Raw genomic sequence first — 20,652 nt, 5'->3', positions numbered from 1 at the left:
TAGGCCATTGGGTTAATATTTCAATACTTTTATCAAGCCTCCTTATATTTCTTTTGTGTTCAGTATTAAAATAATCAGTTACATTTGTGTGTGTATGATATTCCCTTAAAATGGGGATTACCTATTTATTATATAAATCTATTTTGCAATGTGGCAGACTACAACCTGTAAGAAAGTCTAAAATTAGTATCTCCTCGTGTAAAGAAATTTGTTAAAAAAGACTCCTATAATTAGTTAACTCTTAGAACATCTTTGTTTGAGCATTTATTCAGATTTACTCCATTCAAGAAATATCTGGCATAAATTCCATAGGTATTACAGTATTTAGAACAGTTAAAACATCACTGAGGCCTCATGGTGTTTTTTCCCAATTATGTCTAAGGAAATTAAGAATGCTATTCATAGACCTTTAAAAGGAACTTAAATGGTGAATTCACAACCCTTTAGATATAATTGTGTCAGCTAGACTTACAATACTGCAGTGTTTTACTGAGGGAAAATACATTCAGCATTTATGATACTTTTACTCATCCATAAGAAATAAAGTAACACTTCTCTGACAACACATAATGTATACATTCACAAATTTATTGCACCATTTTTTTTTGTACATGTAATTTCACACCTTCAGTCATGTCTGCAAACAGGTAACAGAGATGAATTATTTGACATTTAACCCCATTGTGCCTGGCTTGAAGTGCAGTGTGTGAATAAGGGTGATCTACATAGTAGCTTGGTTTAACATAGTAGCTTGTCCGATTTTTTTCAGTGTCTAAACACATTTCATTTTAAAATGCCAATACAGAAATTTAAATGCTATGCTTTTTGGTTCTTGTCCTGTTACATAATTCTGGTATATGATAACATCAAAATAACGTTTTAAATCCCACAAATTGTGACTGTAGATACAATTTGAAGAAGTTACCACACCTCTCTCTGTAAGAAAAACAAAATAAACATACACTGTTACTTTTGGAATGTCCTTAAAATAAATCCTGTTTGTCACAACGTTTTTCTAAATATTACAATGGAAAACTTGAGTTATTTTGAAAGGAATCCCTAATCTTGTATTTGTCTACGGTTTTGTAGCTAGGGCTTGACTTGATCGTTGACTAAGTATATGTCAATATGGGATTTTCAAAATGAAATGAGCATTTTTCAAATAGAATATTAAAAAATGCTGAAGCTCAGCACTAAACTCAACTGCAAATACATTATGCAAATTATGTAACATTTTCTTTTGGATGCCCCCTATGAGTTCAGTTCTATAAATACCTCGTGTGATTATCCCTTTGTAACTAGGGAATACTGAGAAGAGGCAATTTTATGTTCCTTCCTTTAAGCATGTGTTGGTTGTTATCCAATTTTCTCTTTCGGGTGATCCAGCTGATAAGCAGTTGGGATTTCACAGTCACTGCTTTGAATGCCTGTAGTGTTTGTGAAATGTTCAAAACCCTTCACAGTTCTTACATACAAAAGAAGAAATGAACAAATCAGCCTGTCAGACAGGTGCTACGTCAGGAACAGCCCCTCCAGCTGGTCTGTGAGAATTTGTTTCTGTCTGGGACACTGGCACTGCCACAGAGTCTTTGTTTCCATTGCTCTGATTATTGGTCGCAGTCTTTTCCTCAGCCTTTTTGACTGTGTCTGGGCAGTTCTGAACAAATATAACTCGGTTGTATGCTTTGAGTCGTCTCCATAACTGCACATAGACTTTGCACTGAACATACATAAAGACCAAGCCTCCTGTAAATCCAATGGCCACAACAACCAGCTTTGTCCAAAAGGGCCATTCAAGCACACCTGCAACGATGCAGAAAGTTACATTTGCTTTTCATTAGTCAATGACAGAAAATACATGTATACTGTATATATAATCTATTACATTATGTTGTGGCCGGACAAATGTCTACCAAATAGTGTCGAGTAACAATTTCCATCAAGTACCCTACAGTATATTAATATATTAATTATTTCATATGATATTTGCAAAATCTAACACAATCTATACATATTGTTTTCACGGTCATTAATATAGAACCAAAACATTCAAATCTGATAAAAAAGAATCCTAAAAAGAAAGTAAAACAACCCTGTTTTATCTGAAATTCTAATACTCATTTTACTAGCATGAACTATAAAAATCAACATCCAAGCCAGTTGTGTTTTAAAGAGTATGTTTCATTAGTACAATGGCTCTTGATGGTTTTTTATGTATTTTATATACATCTCTGTGCAAAAGTATCAGCTATTTATAATTGTAGTATTTTTTCCCTTCTTTATGCAGCAGCACCATTCAATAGTGAAATTGAATACTGAAATTGTAACTGTTTTGTTTAAAACTAACAGTTAATCCTGACGATCTGTATTTTTGAAGTACAAAAAGTAGCCTTTTAGCCTCATGTAGTTGTATAGATAGGAAAATAATTTTAATCATAATGAGCACCCAACAATGACAGTTCAATCTAACAGATCAATATTTGCATCTTAGGTATAATGTTGTTTATCTTGAATTGTTTTGATCAAGTGTTTGAACATTCCTAATCTAAGTAAATATTTTGATGCCCTTACATTTGTTGTAACTCCTTCCTGTGTGTAAGATGTTTGAGAAGTTTGCATGGCATTAATAAAATTAATAAATGCATTCCTTGAAAGAAATATTCATTACATTACACCATCTTATTGTTTTCATACTGGACGTCTTGTGCAAATACAGCCAGGCTATGGCAGATCAACTCAGGAGCCTCTCATTCTCTTGTTTTTCCTGTGTTCCTCAGCATGAGATTTCTCTACAATCAGACTTGCATTTCTATGCTACATTTAACAAAAAACATACTTTTCAACTTGAAAGGTTTGCTATAGACTTTTAACAGAAAATTCACCAATCTTTTGTTTTTTAAAAAAGTGGATAAATCCTGACCTTCCCTTTCACTACTATTTTATTGGAATAAAAAAATGCAGAAATGATATAACATTTGTATATATTAATTGCAGTTTTGCAACAAATAAAATATAAATTCATTAACAATTACCGGTTTTAATTCAGTTCTTAAACATTTCTGTTCTATCTTCTGCACCTAACTTACCACTTAATGTTTCACCTTGGAATACATTTTGTCATACCTAGCAAACCAGTACTCACCATTGTCATTTCCTTGTTTGATCTCTTCAGCTGTTCTGTCAATTAGTACATAAAGGGACCAGACTACACAAGTAATAGCGATGATGTGGAATGTGACAGAACAGAAAATCTTTCTCCGTTCACTTGTTGTCATCTGAAGTTTCTCCCACTGCAACAAAAGAAAACCCAATTACATGTGCAGAGTGCCTTTAAAAACAACACAAGTTTGTGTTTCTGTGAGTTTGTGTTTGATAGATGGGTCAAACAAAGTGTTGGAAGAAGACTCTGTATGTGGCACTCGGCAATACAGGATTTGTACAAAAAGTACACGCATGTGGCAGACTCCACACTTCATAAATCAGTTCAAAGTAGTATATTTATTTATTATAGAACTTTTGTTTGAATTTTTATGTAAATGAAGTGGGGATCTTACACATCATACACCCAAGCTTCTCTTTCCCCATCTGTGTGCCTGTGTGTCTCATGGAGAGCAAGCTGGGGTATGTGAAAAGATGAATTCCTAATGCAAGAAATTGTATAGGGCTAATAAAGTAATCTTATCTTTATCTTATCTACATGTTCTTTAGAACCAAAACAATTTCAAATCACGTCTGCTAAAATAAGTTTCCATTATTCTACATAACCAAAGGCTCGCCTGGGCACCATGTCATGTTTATCATAGAGCATGCTATCTTCCGTATCAGCATATTGATTTAGTAAGAATGCTCAAACCTCACATCACATCATCTCTTTCCAGAACTGTTTATCCAGTTCAGGATCATGGTGGCCGGGAGCCCATACCGAGGGTGTTCAAACCTTTGTTTTCTGTTTTCCTTAAACGGACAGATTGTTTTGTCATCTACAAATTGTCTATTGCATGTGAGATATGCATGAAGGACCCTGAATCAATAATGATATGTTGTCTCCCTGGAGCAGAACTAGCTAATATTAAAAAAAACAGACAGGTCTCAAGCAAATATGGGTAGAAACCCAGTTTGTTGCTGTTCTTATCGAGGAAAAAAAATGTCAGCATGAACAGCACACTTTCTATAAGAAACAATTTCAAAGATCTTGGAAACATGTAAAAAAGGAATTAAAGCCATGTTTATTTTCACCATAAAACTTTCTGTAATTATGGCAGTGTGTAAACATACACAAGGGATTGCATCTAAATGATAAGGATACCGGTCAGCATATGGTAAATTATTCAGAAACTATGGAAGAAAATATGTAAGGAATTTACATAGGAGGTAGAGCCTAAAAAACCCCAAAACAAAACAAAAAGCAAAACACCAAAGGACTAAGTAATTAAATGTTTGTATTGAAATGGCTGGAGTTTTAAGAACACATTAGGAGTTAAAGAGAAGTGCTGTAGTAGCTGTATTAGTACGTTGTTACAACAGAATCAAAGAAACATGGCTAACAGAAATATGGTGACAAAAGAAACATTGGATAGATATCATTACTATATTGCAAATAAGTTGTTCAGTAATCAATCTCAATTGACTATTTGCCAGCAAAAAGAACTATATCATTTTAGTCATGAAAAGAGATGTCTACAAGAGAGAGATTTAAGCATCAAAGTCAACACATTGGACTTCTTCAGAACCAACAGTGAAATATGAACTAGTGGACTCGCATTGAAGTACTGGGAAAAATAACAAAACAAAAATATTTTTTTCTAGGCAGTGAGGTATGGGAGTTTGGAACTAGGTACCCAGCCATATTGTCAAAATATGGATGTGATTCTGAGGTGCCTTCCAACCAAATGAGCTAGAACGGGGGTCTCAAGGAGTTCCTGGAGGGCCTTATGCTTTTTGTTTCAACCTGATTAGTAAATCAGAAAATTAACCTCATTATTTCCTAAATTACACATGTAAAGGGTTTTTCTAAAGGTCTTTTACAGTTCATTACACAATGAATTCACTTTAAAGGTACAATTACTGTATCTACAAATCACATCAGAACTACTTAGAGGTATTACACTTATGCACCTCAGTAAATAACTAGGACAACTGTGTAACTGACAACAGTTTTTAGAGGAGCAAAGGTGTCAAGGGTAGATAAAAGAGCACTGTTTGTATTTTGTCCTCTAGAGGGTCAGAGGATGAGAAACAAGATAAGGAGGACAGAACAGAATTGGCAAACCTTGGCTGATTCATTGATCACCAGTTGCAAAACTTTACAGAGCGTGAGGGGAAAGTGTTAGAAACAGGTAATTCTAGATTGAAAAGAATAGCTAAGTGGTCAGAGAGGCCTAGATCAAGGGAGGAGCAGTAGGAGACAAAAGAGTCATTTACAATAATTAAATCTAGGATGTGTTCTTTGTTATGTGAAGGGGTACAAATAAACTGAGTAAGATCAAGCATCCCAATAGAGAAAGGAAGTCTTTAGCCAGATTGAAAGACCTTGAGTCAATGTGTACATTAAAGTCTGCTTGAGTAAGGATCCTTTTAAACTTAAGGCATGAAAATAAGAGTAAATCAGCAAACCCACCTAAAAAGGCTTTGCTGGGTTTGGGTGGTCTATAAATTATGGCAATTAAGTAGATTGGGGGATAGAAACATTTGAAACAAGGCAATCAAAAGAAGAGGGGGAATGTATAGTAACAGGACTTAAATTGTAAAAAAGTTTGTAAATAATAATGATGCCCCCGCCTTGCCTGAGAGACGCTGAAGGTCAAACAAACCATACCCAGGAGGGACTAGTCCATTGGTTTGACTGTGCCAGGTTTCGGTTAAGCACAGAAAGTCCATTTTTTGTCCTTTGATATAATCACATAAAAGAAGAGCCTTGTTGTTTATGAAGCGGGTGTTGAGTAGCGCTGATCTGGCCAGTCTCGGGATGCAGAGGGAAGCAGAGTGTGCTCCAGGCATGGTAGCGAGGGAAGACTTTTTTGGTCGGCACCGGAACGAGATGGTCTTATAGTCTTGCGCCGAAAGGCAGAAATAGAGACTCCACTGGCAGACAAATGAAAGAAACAGCGTCCTGAAGTAGCGCCTCGGTCGTAGGATACCAATAATACGGCAATACTCTTTTACCAGGAAGTAATTTTGTTACTTGTTACAGTTGAGGCAGTTGATGTACCTCAGAGACGTGTTCGATGAATCCAAGGTGGTTTCTTTTGGGAAAAAAAATCCAGAGTAAGGCAGTGGCGGGTGGTGAAAGTCTTCAGTTGAGCAATTTCATCAGAAGCTAGTCGGCAGCAGTCACAATTTAAGTGGAAGTCGCATTTGTAAATTCCGACATGGAGCAGATAACGTGAAGTGGATAAAAATAAATAATTAGAAACCAGTGTTGCAAAGAAGAAAAGAAAAAGAAAAAAAGTAAATCAAAAATGAAAAACTGGTGAGAGGAGCAGCAGCCAAACGTCTCCTTAAATGTCTCCTTCAGTCACTGTATATCAATTTAATAATATGAACTCTTAAACTAGGTTATTCAATTTCCCAGAAGATTAAATCAATTAGTAAATCCATTGCATAGTGTAAGTGCATACAGTATGTGCCTTGGATCTAGATTATACTCACAGTGAAACATTGCCATCTAGTGGTGTGCCCTGTGAACTAGCGTCTAAAGTGTACTGCTTCTCCAAAAAAAAAGATTGAAGATCAACAAATTTAAGAGACTTAACAGAGGAGACACAAACATGAGTTCTGAAAAAGAACAATTTGCTCCATTTGCCAAATGCAGATATGTCAAAGGCCCCAGAGTGGACAAAAAAACGTTTTGCAACCTTTTAGAATGTATTTTACATTTATTCTACATATATTGCACCTTTAATACCAAGACATCTCCAAGTCCTCAATAATTTACAATGGAATCTTAAAAACACCAACAGCTGAACAGAACAATGAAGTAACTATAAAAAAATAACACAGAGCATGATTTCACAGACTTATAAGAGGAAAACTAAGCTGCATAGTTATTTTGCAAGCTAGAAATGCAACTTTAAAAGCGTATTTTCAAATATTTAAATGTAGACAAACAACTGATTGTAGGAATTATATCTTGACAAAATTCTACACCTGTTATAAAATTCAGTGCACATTAACTCTGGATTACTGAACATGTCAATTTCTGATACTGTCCACTTATTTTAGAAAGTGTAAACTTACATTTAATAATTTGTGAAATATTAAGGTTCATGTTTCAAATTCACCTAATTGTTATTCAGCAAAAATATCAAAGTACAGTATTAAGAACGATGCATAGTGGTACATCAGAAATACATATGTATGCAAAATTAATTGTTTGTAGCAGACACTAGATTCAGATATTCATTTGGAAAAGGATACTATCAAAAAGGTTAAGAGAAGATTGCTCATTAAGAGAACTAGGGTACAAATGGACTGAACAGTTATTTTAAAGTACATGGATAAATGGGTTGACACATTTTAAGAGTTAAGTGTTCTTATATTAATAAAAATATCTAACATTTGTTTTGGTAAAATGATTCCAGATTCTCCCACATTCACCTTTTAAAATATCAGTTCATCCCCATTGTCCATAACAAAGATATCAACCCGCAAATAGCAAACAGAAAACGCTGAAGAAGCCATTTATAGAAAAGGTTTTAATACGAGAAAGGTGTTTTGAGGTATGGCAGCAAAAAGCATCCAGCTAAGTATGAAATTCTGAGGCAGTTTAGTTGAAATTGCATTTTTTCTGCAGTCCCTGGAATGACCTTCCCTCAGCCACAGCTGCAAGGCTCAGACAGCAGGGGTTAAACCATCTGGTCTCATCAATCACGGGCTCTGCTTCACTTTTCATTAACACATTTAGTAGGAACTTTTGAACATCAGACATCTTGGCCGACAAACCCTCACATCTTTGATGAGGAAAATGTTGCCTGAACTATCAATTACTGTCTTGGCAAATGCGAAGTTAATAATCCAAGAATATTTTGGTATATCATAAAAATTATAAAAACTGATTTTATAATTCAATGATTTTAGTATTAATCAAGGGAGGGCATTCATTTCATTCCTATGCAGTAGTTTGGCCAAGCCGTGATTAAGTCATGATTTGAATTAGTTTGCTTTATTGGCTGAGGGAATTTCAATCTGACTGTAAGGAACAAAGTACAAAGGCTGATGAGGGGTTAGAGCGAGGATGGTGTAATGATATTGTGCGAATGGGTGCTTTAGAATCTAATGTATGAGAAATATAATCATGATACTGATATGTAGGTGAGTGTATGTGGGAAAGTTTAACCTCCTTCTGAGCTTTCACTGAAAACTCCACTTTGATTCTTCTGTTTCCCATGTATAGAATTGATGGTATTTCTACTTTCGGTACAGAACGGTGCTTGTTGTAATTAATGTGATTGGAGTATTGTTACCTTTTCACACATACCATCAAATGACATTTCAACCACATGACAGTTGTTCCTTGGGGAAGAATAGAACACTTATAGTTAATTGAATCTTAATATAACCAGATATTCTTGCTCTGTATGCAACAGTGGGGTGTAAAAAATGTAATATCAGTAAACTAGTTAATATCCTTCATCCATTAAAATTAATGTTGAAGATTTTTAAAGCATTTTTGACCTTTTGAGGTGATTAATTTTAATATAATTAAGAACTACTGTATGTGGCAAACAGATGAATCTCAGATTCCCACTCAGTCCTTTCAGTTCTTCAAAAATATTCAGACCTACTGTATAATGCCCCATTTTGTGAAATTACAAATTGACCTTTACACCTACACCCTAAATTAAACTTAATATTTCATTCAAACTTGATTTCTCAAACTGAAGTCTTCTGAGTGTGAGATAAATTACAGTATATGTCAGCAAAAACTAAAGATAAACAACTAAACTATGTTGATGGGATAGGTATGGACCCAAGAACTCAATTCAGTATGTATGGTGCAAGCATCTTTGGCAGCAATTACACAAGTCTTTTGGGGTAAGTCTCTGCCAGTTTTGGTGCAAGTTTTGGCCATTCAACTTATCATATGTGCTCAAGCTCTCTCAACTTGTTTGAGGATCACTTATGGGATATAGTTTTCAACAGATTGTCAATGGGATTTAAGTCGGGGTTTTGAGTGGGCCACTCAAGGGTATTCACCGAATCCACCTCAGGGTGGCTTTTGCCTTGTTCTTTGGATCACTGTCTCAGTCAAAGCTAAATTTTCATCCCAGTTTAGGTCTATAGCAGACTTAAACAGATTTTCCTCTAGTGTTTGCCTGTACGTTGCTACTTCTATCTTTCCTTCATTCCTAATGAGCTTTCTGGTCCTTGCTGAGAAGGATTCCCATAGCATGATCCTACCTACTGTACACCAAAATTACTGCTTGATATTAACGCCAAAAGATCCAATTTGGTCTCAGCTGACAACAACACCTCTCGTCCACTGTTTGCAGGATCACTTAAATGCTTTCTTGCAAACTACATGTGGAATCTGACACGAGTTTTCCACTTTGGCATACAGGCTAGTTTGACTGGTACACATTTTCTCCCATCTCAGCCATTGAACTAAAAACCATCTGTAGCTCTTTCAAAGTTATGATTGACCTAACAGTGGCATCCCTTCATCAGTTTCCTCCTTGCCTGTCCCTCAGTTTGGAGGGGAGTCCTGAACTAGGCAGTGTCTGGATGGTATAATGCAACATTAATTTCTTGATAGTTAAGTAGACCGTGCTCACAGGGATATTCAGAATCTTCAATATTTTTCTATCTTCTCTGCTTTTTCCTATTCTGTGTTTTTCAATGACTTTATGATTTGCTTTGAAAGCACCTTAGTCTTCATTACTCTTTGCTTCAGCTTCACGACCTGACCAAGGAATCTCACAGATACAGGTGTTTTAATTCTGAAATAATGAAAATCACAGTTATTGCAGACAAAGGCCACTCAGCTAATTGTGTGGCTCATTAAGGTAACCTTGTGGTTTAGAAAAGGATCTGAATTGTTATGCAACCACTTGTCAGTTTTGATTTCATATTTAATGTATATTTCCTTCTTATGTCTCCTTTTTTTTTGCACTAAACATATTGAATAGGACGTCTACATAAACAATTTTAGTTGCTATGGCATAATGGGAAAGTTTAAAGCAACCATGCAAGGGTCAGAATACTTTTGCAAAGCACTATATACTTTATATAATACACTGCAAGGATATACTGTACTTTTTTTCATAAGAGCCATTAAATGTAGTACCCCTTTCTGCCTAAACATTCTGTCGAATCATATGTTTCAGAACTTAAGTTTGTTATGAGCATTTTATGTACATCTGTTGATTGCATAGAGCATTTCCTGGTCTTGCAACTCACATACTTTTACCATGTGAGTTACCTTGGCACATTACACAACATTACCTTGACACTGCCCAACACAGTAGATCAAGTAGAGTAGTAGTAGAGGATCAAGATCACGTTGCAGGCACCAGCAGTTTGGACCTGGCTTTTCTGTGTTGTCGCTTTTGAATCGTTTCTGTGTACAAACATTGTGTACCAATTCCATGCTTTACTAGGTTCTGTTGCCAATATTGTATATTACACAGCACTTTCTCTGTTGTTTAACTTCTACATTGTATCGTAAGGAACAAGTAAAAGTTTATTCCATGCTGAAAAGAGAAGAAAGGAAACACAACATTTCGGCTGTGGAGCCTTCCTCGGGTGTCATTGTATCATAAACCTTGTATTACAGTACAATACTACTGGTTGTTAGATCACTGTATTTAGATTTTCTTTCTTCACAGACATTTCACAAATCTCACTTCCACACGAGTGTGCACTTGAGCCATCTTACATTAATACTGTAAAGAACTTTCATTTTTTAGTTTTGCTTTAGGCTTCAAATGTTTGATTATACAAAATATTTGTTTCCATAAAGTGAGCTTTTTTTCAATGTAGGATGACAGTGATGAAATATTTAGTCAAATGAAACCATTGAACATCCACCTTTGAGTTTCAAGGGTACTAAAATTTAACATGTTCACGTAATAAACTCAACTCACCTACTGCATGTTTTCTTAGTAAACATGATCTAATATAACTTCAATTAATTATTAATTCTCCTTATGAAACCTCTCCATTTTTACAAGGGTACAAGTTCTCAATTGCAAACTGGAGGTAAACTATAAGTTCAAATGTGTTTGTTATCTCACAGTTTTTGATTGAAGAGTCATCAAAATTCAAATTAGAAAAAGGGTATGTTATTACGTGAGGAGTGTTTTTGAGTTTTACCTGGTATTGGCGGTCTACATCATCTTTTGTTAAATAAAAGAGATCATAACAGTTGTGACCATGTAAGTTTACTGAGAATTTTTAAACAATCAAAATCAGAATATCACATGGCTCTTCAAGACTTGGTTGAACAACAATAGCAGTGATCTACACCACTATGCATATGAAGGTCTTCATCTTTTTTCACATTTTAAGGATCTTCTTTAACAAAACATCAATTGATATGACTTATCAATTATTATCAATTAATTATATAAACATCATCTGTAACCCTAAATAATGAATGCATATTTGAAATCTGTTTAGTTTTACAGCAATAGAGCTGAGGGAATACAGGCCTATCAATCACAGCACTTTTTCACTATTTTCATGCATAATTTTATTGTTGCTTATAAAACGGAATTCTTTCTCCAAAACAGATTTCAAAGAAATGTCAGACAAAAAGAGTCATTTGATTTTAAGTAAGTAAATAAAGAATAATTCGATGCTTGTGATCAGGGGACTTGATTTGGTTTGTTTCTTATAATTTTAAAAATGATTTATGAAATTCATTATATCTGGTAATTTTGTTATACGCCTGACATTATATTTTTATGCGATATTTTTTTATTTTTAAGGGAAAGAAGTAATTATATCATATTTCTTGAAGCTGTTATGGGTTATGCACGCCAATGAAGCGGTGTGATGGTGTTTGAACAATCCATCTGCTGCCGTTACGAATAATAAATTACTTTACACAGCAATAAAACTGGCCATTTGGGCACTGTAAGTTTCAAATATATATTACACAGCTTGATATAAAACTGACAATCTAGAATATGTATAAACTTAACTCATTATAATGTGAAAATCAATTCTCATTAATGTTCCTTTAATAGAGCCTTTAATGAAAAATTTTTGCTGAACAACGCTCCATTGTGAGCTTCAATTGCCTCTAACCAATTCTTTAACCAATAAACACTCAGCCAATAGAAAACAAAGAATCATAGGACATTTCCCCCTTTTTTGCTGCTAAACAATAACCTTCAGATAGAAATGTGGTTTCAGAATATAGAAACTCTGGATGGAGAATTAAGAATCCTTTAAAATAACTTTTTGGATAAAAGAGAAATAAGGTGGCAAACAACTGCACTATTAGAATCTGTAATTTGAGAACGTTCATAAGCAAATAGCAGTTATTATTGTGTCATTACTTATGCAATGAGCTATTGCTCTAGCCATGGGGCACCCTAGCTCTCACAGACACTGCCTCCCCGAGTTGTGAGATAGATGGCATACATTTGTATCAATGAAACAGCATGGTTAGATACCACATAAACAAAACAATTAAATAGATGATGAAAATAGGCGAGAGATAGCAGGAAATAGATCATCCATATCGGCCACTTTTTCTGTGTTTCTTAATATACAGTACAGTACAAGTTCTTCACAATTCTTATTGTTTCTAAAAATGTTGTTTTTGCTTTGTTGAAATTAAATCACTGTGCTAATTCACACAGAACCAAAATTGGATTAGCATAAAAATTATTACAAATAATTACAATGAAGTACAGTTTAAATGTTGTACTGTTAAATGGGGTGATCAGAAATAAGCAGAATACTGTATGTACCTATTAAAGATGTCGTACTACAAAATTACTGTAAAGCGAGTCATTATGGCTAAATGGCACCAGTGCCATGTGAGAAGAGATTTGATGACGGAAATAAGAAGTGGTAAAGTGAATGTCACATAGTTCCCTTCCCAGAATCACTGTAACTGCTAAGTCATCACATTCACATCTCTTTTGAAGCAATAACAGATGCTTTGTAAATGGTATATTACAAACTGTACCTGGGAATGGCCGCTCAAGAATATGCTATCAGAAATGGTTTTCATAAACATTTCTATTACAAATGGTCAAATAAAAAAAAAACACTAACTGGACTTAGAACAACTGTAATATACTTGAATTCTACTAAGATATAAAATATAGACATTAGTTTAGCAAATAATGCATTCATTTCTACTTTTAAAGACTTTTAATCATTAGTTTCATACAACCTTTATTATTATCAATATTTTCTTAATGTTTCTTGTACATGATTATTATTTACTGCCCAGGAAAAAAATAATTTATAATGGAATTTGGCCCAGAAAGCAATGTCTATATCAACTTATTTGGTTTGTTACATTTTTATTCTTCCTAAGAAATCTTTTATAATGTTTACTGCTTATAATTTAATTATATTATATAAATAAATATACAGTAATTGTAACAAAAAGCAATCAATTTGTCCCTCTTCTTTTATGTTTTTCAAGTTAACAATATACTTACATGAGAACTACATAATTGTACTTTGGAATTGAAAATAATAATGTTTTCTTGGAATTAACTTTGATATGTTTGTGGTCATCTCCTTTATCCAAGATAACAGACTGTACAGTTCCTACATTCAGTCTATGATCTGAAGTAGTGCCCTTACATAATTCAGACTGTTTCTATGGAAACTATGTACAACTGCATCAAAAATCAAAGAACACACAGATCTTTTGCTACAGTCAAACAGACAGAAGACATATTCCAAATTAGCTTAAAAGGAAAGTCAATCCCTCAGTGTAGCAACCTGACCTATCAAGCTTTAGCTATTACTTCTGATCATATATCCTTTGTTAAATAATATATGAGAAGGTAAGGTTATGCACATGTCCTGGGTATTGCAATAGACACTGGATTATCTGTGTGATTTTCTTGCCAATGTGACTCACTATTGTGAAAAGTGGTGTATTAAGGTTTCAAAAGAGCTTTGTAATAAAAATATATAAGGATATATATAATTGTATCAGGATTTTTAAAGGCAGCAATACATCTACACATATAAACCAAGAACATAGTTAAGTAATTGTGGGAAGGTTACTCCTCTTTTTTAATTACCAGCTGTCCTCTGGTTAATTTTAGGTTTGTCCTTCTTCTGCTTTCGGTATCACCGCTTGAAGAATTTATGAAGTGGTGAATAAAAGGGGCTACATGTCACCCTGAGATACCCCGATAATGTGATATGATCTGGTTACCTTGCGCAGCGGTTTGAGCTTCGTCTCCATTATGAAGTCGTATTTGCAGAGTTCGCAGCAGCGCGTGTCCGAGCTCTTGATCCACTGGTGGAGACAGGCCTGGTGCACGAAGCGCAGGCTCCCCGTGCAGCGGCACGGTGTGATGAGAGGGCTGTCCTCATCTCCTTCGCAGTGGCAGATCCTGTGAAACACACGCGGGATGAATGGAGCTTGGAAACCGCCTCTCCTTACCTCTCGGCTGCTGTTCTTATTTTTTTTGCACATTTGACAGTTTCAGATCCCGAAGCTGAACTCCAGAGCACATACAGGGAAATACAGGGAATAAGGCTCCTTGCACTTCCCCCTCTTGTGTTCTTGCAATTATCTTTTAATTCCCGAGACACAATCGGGAATCAGACCATTGTTTTGGTGATGAATCTTGATAAGACGGTAGCAAAAGGTTTAGTTGAATATAAATGCATATGCACACCTGTAACAATAGTATGTGAGTTGTTCATTCTTTGGATGTTAATTCTAACGTTATATGGGTGTAGACTTTTTGTTTTAGTTCGGTGCTGTATATTATAATCGAATTATACAATTTGAAGTGATTTGTAGTTTATTAGGACAAGGGTCTTTTACATATGTTTAATAATCAATTTTAAATATTACTTGTTAAAATTAGAGTGTGCATGTTCTTTTATCACAGAGTCCTTAACAATGGCACTAGCAATGATACACTTCCACATGCTAGTGCTTTCAAGGGATGAATTTTTTGGCAGTGGCATACTATAAATAAAATGTATTTTGTGGTGGAATTGTAGAAGGTTGTGGCACTGGTTTTGGAATGTGGGAGTATGGAATAAGTGATCCAGTCACATTGTTGAAGCTGAAACCCTAGTTTCTTTTCAAAAAGGGTTGCAAGAGATTTTGGGGGTAATTAGCTACTAAATAACAAATGGACTGAAAGACCTTTCTTTTTCTTGCTTTTCTCATGTCCATATGGTTTTGCCAGTAATGTGAAGTTAGTTAACCAAATACAGACTGCCATTTGTCTGGGCTGTGTTTTGATACAAGTGCACATCATCTCCTAGTACTAGTGCTACAGTAGATAGACCCCAGATTCAAAGGGTATATTCTTTTGTTCATTTCAAAATCAGTTATTATTTTGTTGACTGCAAAATCAGTAATGTTGGAATTCATGCACTTCGTGTCTGTGTGACAGGAAAACTATTTGTATGTGTTTAGTCATGGCACAATCTGGGAAATAAAGATATTCTTTGTTCAGATAGCTAAAACACAGATGCTCAATGTAGCAATTGTATTAGTCATCAATTAAGACTCAGTAAAACTTCCAAGTTACTTGCATTTTCCATTGGGCATGTGCTGTATAATTTTAATAACCTTACTACATTTACCAAGAAAACAATAATTTTCCATTTTGCCATTTTGCCATTTTTCCATGTTGGAACTAGATGGTTATGATAATACTTCATGCTATTCATCACTAATAATGTACAGTTTTCAGGAGATGGAGTTATTCCTCTCAGCCCCGGTTTCTTGGTTTAAATCCAATTAAATATGTTAGGAAAAATAAGCAATCTTGTAAGGCTGAACTACAAAAAAAAGAATTGTGGTGGAATTTCTAATGTAATGTAATTGTGGTACTGATTTTGGATTGTGGGAGTATGAAATAAGCTGTCCAGTCATGTTGTTGAAGCTGTTTGAGGGATGTAACAAAACAGCATGTTGTCAATGTGGAATTATGTGGTCTTATCAGCAGCTCAAGTTGAAGAAACTGCTCTAGAATAGTCACCTTCATTTTATTTTCAATATAAAACATTCCAAACATGTTCCCATTGGTTCTTTTACAAAATATTTTCTAGCATATTAAATTTCAGAAGTCACTTAATACTTTTGGCTAGCGTTTTATACTGTATATAGTTGTATATTGTTGCAAGCACACTAGCAGCATTTCAAACAAACTTGACTAATTTTTCAAGAGTCAGTTCTTTTATTTTGCTTGTCCTGATAAGGGCCACGGCTTTATTGAATGTCACAGAGAATTTATTCAACTTTATTTTGCTGTGATGCCTTTTCTTGGATTATTGGACACTTATTCATCATTTCAAGTGTTAAGTGAAATGTACTAGCTCAGTGGTTCCCAAACTATGGTACTCGTACCACTTGTGGTATGTGGAGCGCCGCCAGGTGGTACGCTATATGACCCTAGAACTTTGTTGTGTGCTCTGAAAAATTGGGACGGGTTTTCATATTTTCTACTTTAATCAAATTAGTTTGGGTCGAATACACAGCCAACGTACTACGATACAGCGCGCGTTAATACTTGAGTGGACATAAGAGCTACTATGTAATTCTATACCATTCTAAAGGAATGTGTGCTACGAACATAAGTGACCAATTGTATTTACAAAAAGTTATCTCCAGCAAATAGGGAGGTAGGAGAATGTGCGTGATCTTGGAACAATGCCAATGTTGTAAGCACAGAAAAGTATAGAAATGCGTACTACGAATGCTGGCAATCTTGTGAGCACAGGAAAGCATGATAGTTATCAGAAAAATATTTAAGAACTGTTTTAGGTTAATTTGAGAAAAATACGGAGAGCGTCTCTGTGTTTCACTCCCATGCGCATGAAATAAAAACTTCTTTTAACGTCTGAGACGGACTTCTGAGATGGGGAAAAAAGCAAGCTTGCGGATTGCTAAAACAGGTAAGCCCCATACTATTTTTAAAAAACTTTGTTTACCGTTGGCAAAAGAGCTGACACGTATTATGTATGGAGAAAAGGCTGCTAAACAGCTCGACCTGCTGCCCCCTCCGAAAGACACAGCCACTCATAGAATTATTGATATTGTTGATGATATCAAAAGTACACTGATAGAGCGTGTTAAGGTGAGCAGATGCTTTTCACTTCAATTAGATGAGTCCGTAGATGTCATTGATTTGGCGTGAGAGCACATATTTCAGCTTCTGAATGAATTTATTGAAGAGAATGGCATCGACTGGATAAAATGTGTCTGAGTTTGTACAGACGGTGCTAGAGCGATGACAAGCCGACACAGTGGTGTAGTTGCACAAATTAGAGAGGTTGCTCCAGATAAAAAGAGGCCTTTGCCGTCAAGAAAATGCCTGACGATTTAAAATCTGTTGTGAATTGTATCAAGGCTTGACCAATGAATTCACATCTGCTTTGCTCGACTAAACAGGCTCACCCCTCTCACTGAAATGGTGCTTTTATATTGTTTATTTTTAATTGTTCTTGTTCCTGTTGTCCTTCTGTAAAGTGCTTTGAGTTGCCACCTTTAAAGGCGCTATATCAAATAAAGTTTATTACTATAATACTTATTTTATGTGTGTGTGAGTGTGTGTGTGCATGCGCGTTCATTTTGGTCATTGAGGTTTTCTGGGGTTCCTATGAAAAGATGACTTGTCGGTGGTACTTGGATGCTTTGGTTTGATCAGGGGTGGTACTTGGTCCGAAGAGTTTGAGAACTGCTGTTCTAGCTAATTAATGGGGCTCCATTGCTTAAATCTGAAAGACCATGCACACTTCTAGAACATTGTGAAAAAAAAAAGCTGAGCATGATGAACACTAATGATAATGTATACACATGCTGTGCACTACAAAGTTTACCAACCTGCAAACTTCCAATTCATCATCAGAAGGCTGCTGGGTTCTGCCATCCTGAAAATTATGCTTCTTGACACGAGGCACAGCAAGGGCTTCATTACCTGAACCTCTGTCTTCATAGGTCTTGGTGATTGTATCTTCATCGGGTGGTGATGAACTGTCAGCATTTTCTCCTATGATTCCTGTATCTCTTGAAGTATCCTTCCTTTTCTCAAAATGAGAACTACGTAACTGAGAAGATTGTGAAGTAGAGGAAATTCTTGTTTCCTGCTTCCTACAAGGCCTTCTACGGTTCTTTAAAACTGGGGCTTCCACCTCTGAAGGGATGTGATTTTCCTTCTTCTCTTCGTCATCAGAATCAATTGAAACTAGTTCTATTGCATCCCGTTCTGCTGCTCGATCCTGATGCTTGGTAGGCTGATTGCATCTTCTCCCTTTTTTGGAAATTCTTGCCTTCTCCCGACTCCAGCTCCTTGCCTGTCTCCAGTGCTCCTCATCTGAAGAGGAGTCTGAATCATGTTGGAATCTATTGTGTTTCAGCCTGAGGAATTCTTTGCGTGACCTAAAGAGTTTCTTACTGTGACGCTTTGGGCCCTCAATGCACTCACAGCTTTGACAGGTTTCCTTTTTTGTTCTATGCTGTCTTTTGGTCTGTCTCTTACCAATATGCTGACCCGTATTAGTCAGGACTGTGACAGGAGCGCAATGCTCAAAGTCATCTTCCTGAACTTCATGCAGAGTTGCAGGCCTTAGCAGAGCAGAGCAGCAGCATCAGTGACAACATAAAAAGATGGAAAATAAAGAGTGGAAAAAAGAAGATGATAGGGATAATTTAACAGACAAAAAAAAATAAAAACAGTGTTTTAACTGGGGTTCTTGTTTTGTAACAACTTCCCAAAAAGCCTTTTTACAGGCACAAAGGCCTTCAACAAACTATATAATCTTTTAAGGGTAATGAGTAGTTAGTACTAATAACTTCTACATTAGAAAGTTAAGTGTATGGAAATACCAGTTTTACATAATTTAATAACTGTTGATTAAGCCAATTTTCTCCAAACTTACAGCTTTTTCTTAAGATGTTTTGTCAAAGAAGAAAACAAAGCTAATGTTTTTTTTACTTAGTTGAATACTCCATGCTAGCTATCGTGTTGACTTTTTTTAAAAATAAACTTGTTTAGGCCTTTTAACAATGCCTTACTTGAAGCCCAGTTTACAAAAGCAAGTGAGTTAAAATAGATGATGTCTTCAAAATACAATGCAAGCACAATTGGTAGCCACAGTAGGTCATACAGAAATGAAAACAGACCATAAAAAAGCAAAGCTTACAGACATTTAATCAGAAGACTTCAAAGTTCTCAATCTTCTCCACCTACCTGCAAATATCCTGAGTAGAAGGAGTAACAGACGTTCGTGACAGGCTTGTCGGAGCTGTTCCTGTTGTAGGACTACTTGCCTGCAATGACCAATCATACAATTTAACTTTTTTCTTCAAGAAGGACATTATTAGGAACACATTTGTTTTCTTATAAGTTCTTGGTAATCATGTTGTGATCCAAAGGCAGCACTTAGACGGACTTCAAAAAGAAAGAACTAGGATTAAAAAACGCAGTAAAAATGAAAGTAGTTTCAGGAAGTTTCTGTTTGCAGCTACGATCAGAATTTAACCCCTGCATAGCTCAGTTTTCTGAGGTTACTGTAACTGGTGGAGGTTTGCCTACTTCTTTTTTTATGTTTTTCACTTCATTAAAATGAAGTTGCACAATACAGGAAATTTCATTTAAACTGGAAATGTACCACAGTATTCATTTAAAGAGAGGGAAAAAGACAGCAAGGAGATGTTGCTGTAATTTGCATGTAACACTGTTCCTAAAACATTATCAGTAAAATTACAGAATTCTGAAGCATTTTAATACAGGAAATTAGCATTTTAAAATTAATCAAATTTAAGTATTAGCATGTTAGACTATTTCATAATATTGTGCAACAAAGTTATGGTTTCCGGCAATTTGGAATCACACTGATAAATATTTTACACAGCTAGTAAGCCATGTAAAACCCATGTAAAATGAGATATTTATACATCTGCAAGTAAGCCACTCTCACTCCTGTGAATTTTGATACAATTGAATACTGAGATTGTATTCAGATGTTCACAACTTTGCTTAGAATGGGGTATTTAAGGTCTTACAGACACAACTATAAAAAAACAAAGGCTCTATAAACATACTGTATTAGCAACATAATGCAAATTCAGAAGTCTGGCTCTGTATGATAAGATAAAGGTCGTGGGTGGTATGGTGGTTTTTGCTGCTGCTTCACTGCTCTATGCTCCTGGCCTGGGACATCTTCTGTGTTGGGTTTGCAGGTTCTCCCTGCAGATGGGTGCTTGAGTTTCCTGTTCACAGTCCAAATAAAACCAGTCAAAGTTAATTGCCATCTCTAATTTGCTCCCCGTAGGTGTAAGTGAGGGAATGTGTGTGTGTGTGTGCATGTGACTTGTAATGGACTGGCGACCCCTCCAAGGTGTATCCTGCGTTGCATCCATTTTCTGCCAGGTTAGGTCCCGTCTTGCTGCAATCTTATATCGGACTAAGTGGAAAATGCATGGATACAAAAAATGTTAATGTGTGTGTATCTGAGACAGAAATGGCTTGACTG

General features: G+C 35.6%; 1 protein-coding gene across 5 annotated transcripts in view; it reads right to left on the bottom strand.

Annotated features, from left to right (window-relative positions):
* Positions 1-567: 567 nt before the first annotated feature.
* marchf1 (membrane-associated ring finger (C3HC4) 1) overlaps positions 568-20,652 on the bottom strand; it is a 133,083-nt gene continuing 112,998 nt past the window's right edge. For 3 of the 5 annotated variants that reach the window (XM_015344469.2, XM_015344471.2, XM_015344470.2), the window contains 5 exons: positions 19,368-19,447; positions 18,002-18,742; positions 14,363-14,543; positions 3,143-3,290; positions 568-1,803 (listed from right to left, as the gene is read on the bottom strand). In XM_015344469.2, the coding sequence (XP_015199955.1) occupies positions 1,502-1,803; positions 3,143-3,290; positions 14,363-14,543; positions 18,002-18,742; positions 19,368-19,447 (1,452 nt within the window). In that variant the 3' untranslated portion in view covers positions 568-1,501. The remainder of the gene's footprint in view (positions 1,804-3,142; positions 3,291-14,362; positions 14,544-18,001; positions 18,743-19,367; positions 19,448-20,652) is intronic. The other 2 variants (XM_015344473.2, XM_006629467.3) reach the window with 1 other exon arrangement.

Source organism: Lepisosteus oculatus, chromosome 1, assembly GCF_040954835.1.
Source record: "Lepisosteus oculatus isolate fLepOcu1 chromosome 1, fLepOcu1.hap2, whole genome shotgun sequence".
NCBI lineage: Eukaryota > Metazoa > Chordata > Actinopteri > Semionotiformes > Lepisosteidae > Lepisosteus > Lepisosteus oculatus.
The sequence above is the reverse complement of the archived record's forward strand: the minus strand, read 5'-3'. Positions and strand labels throughout refer to the sequence as shown.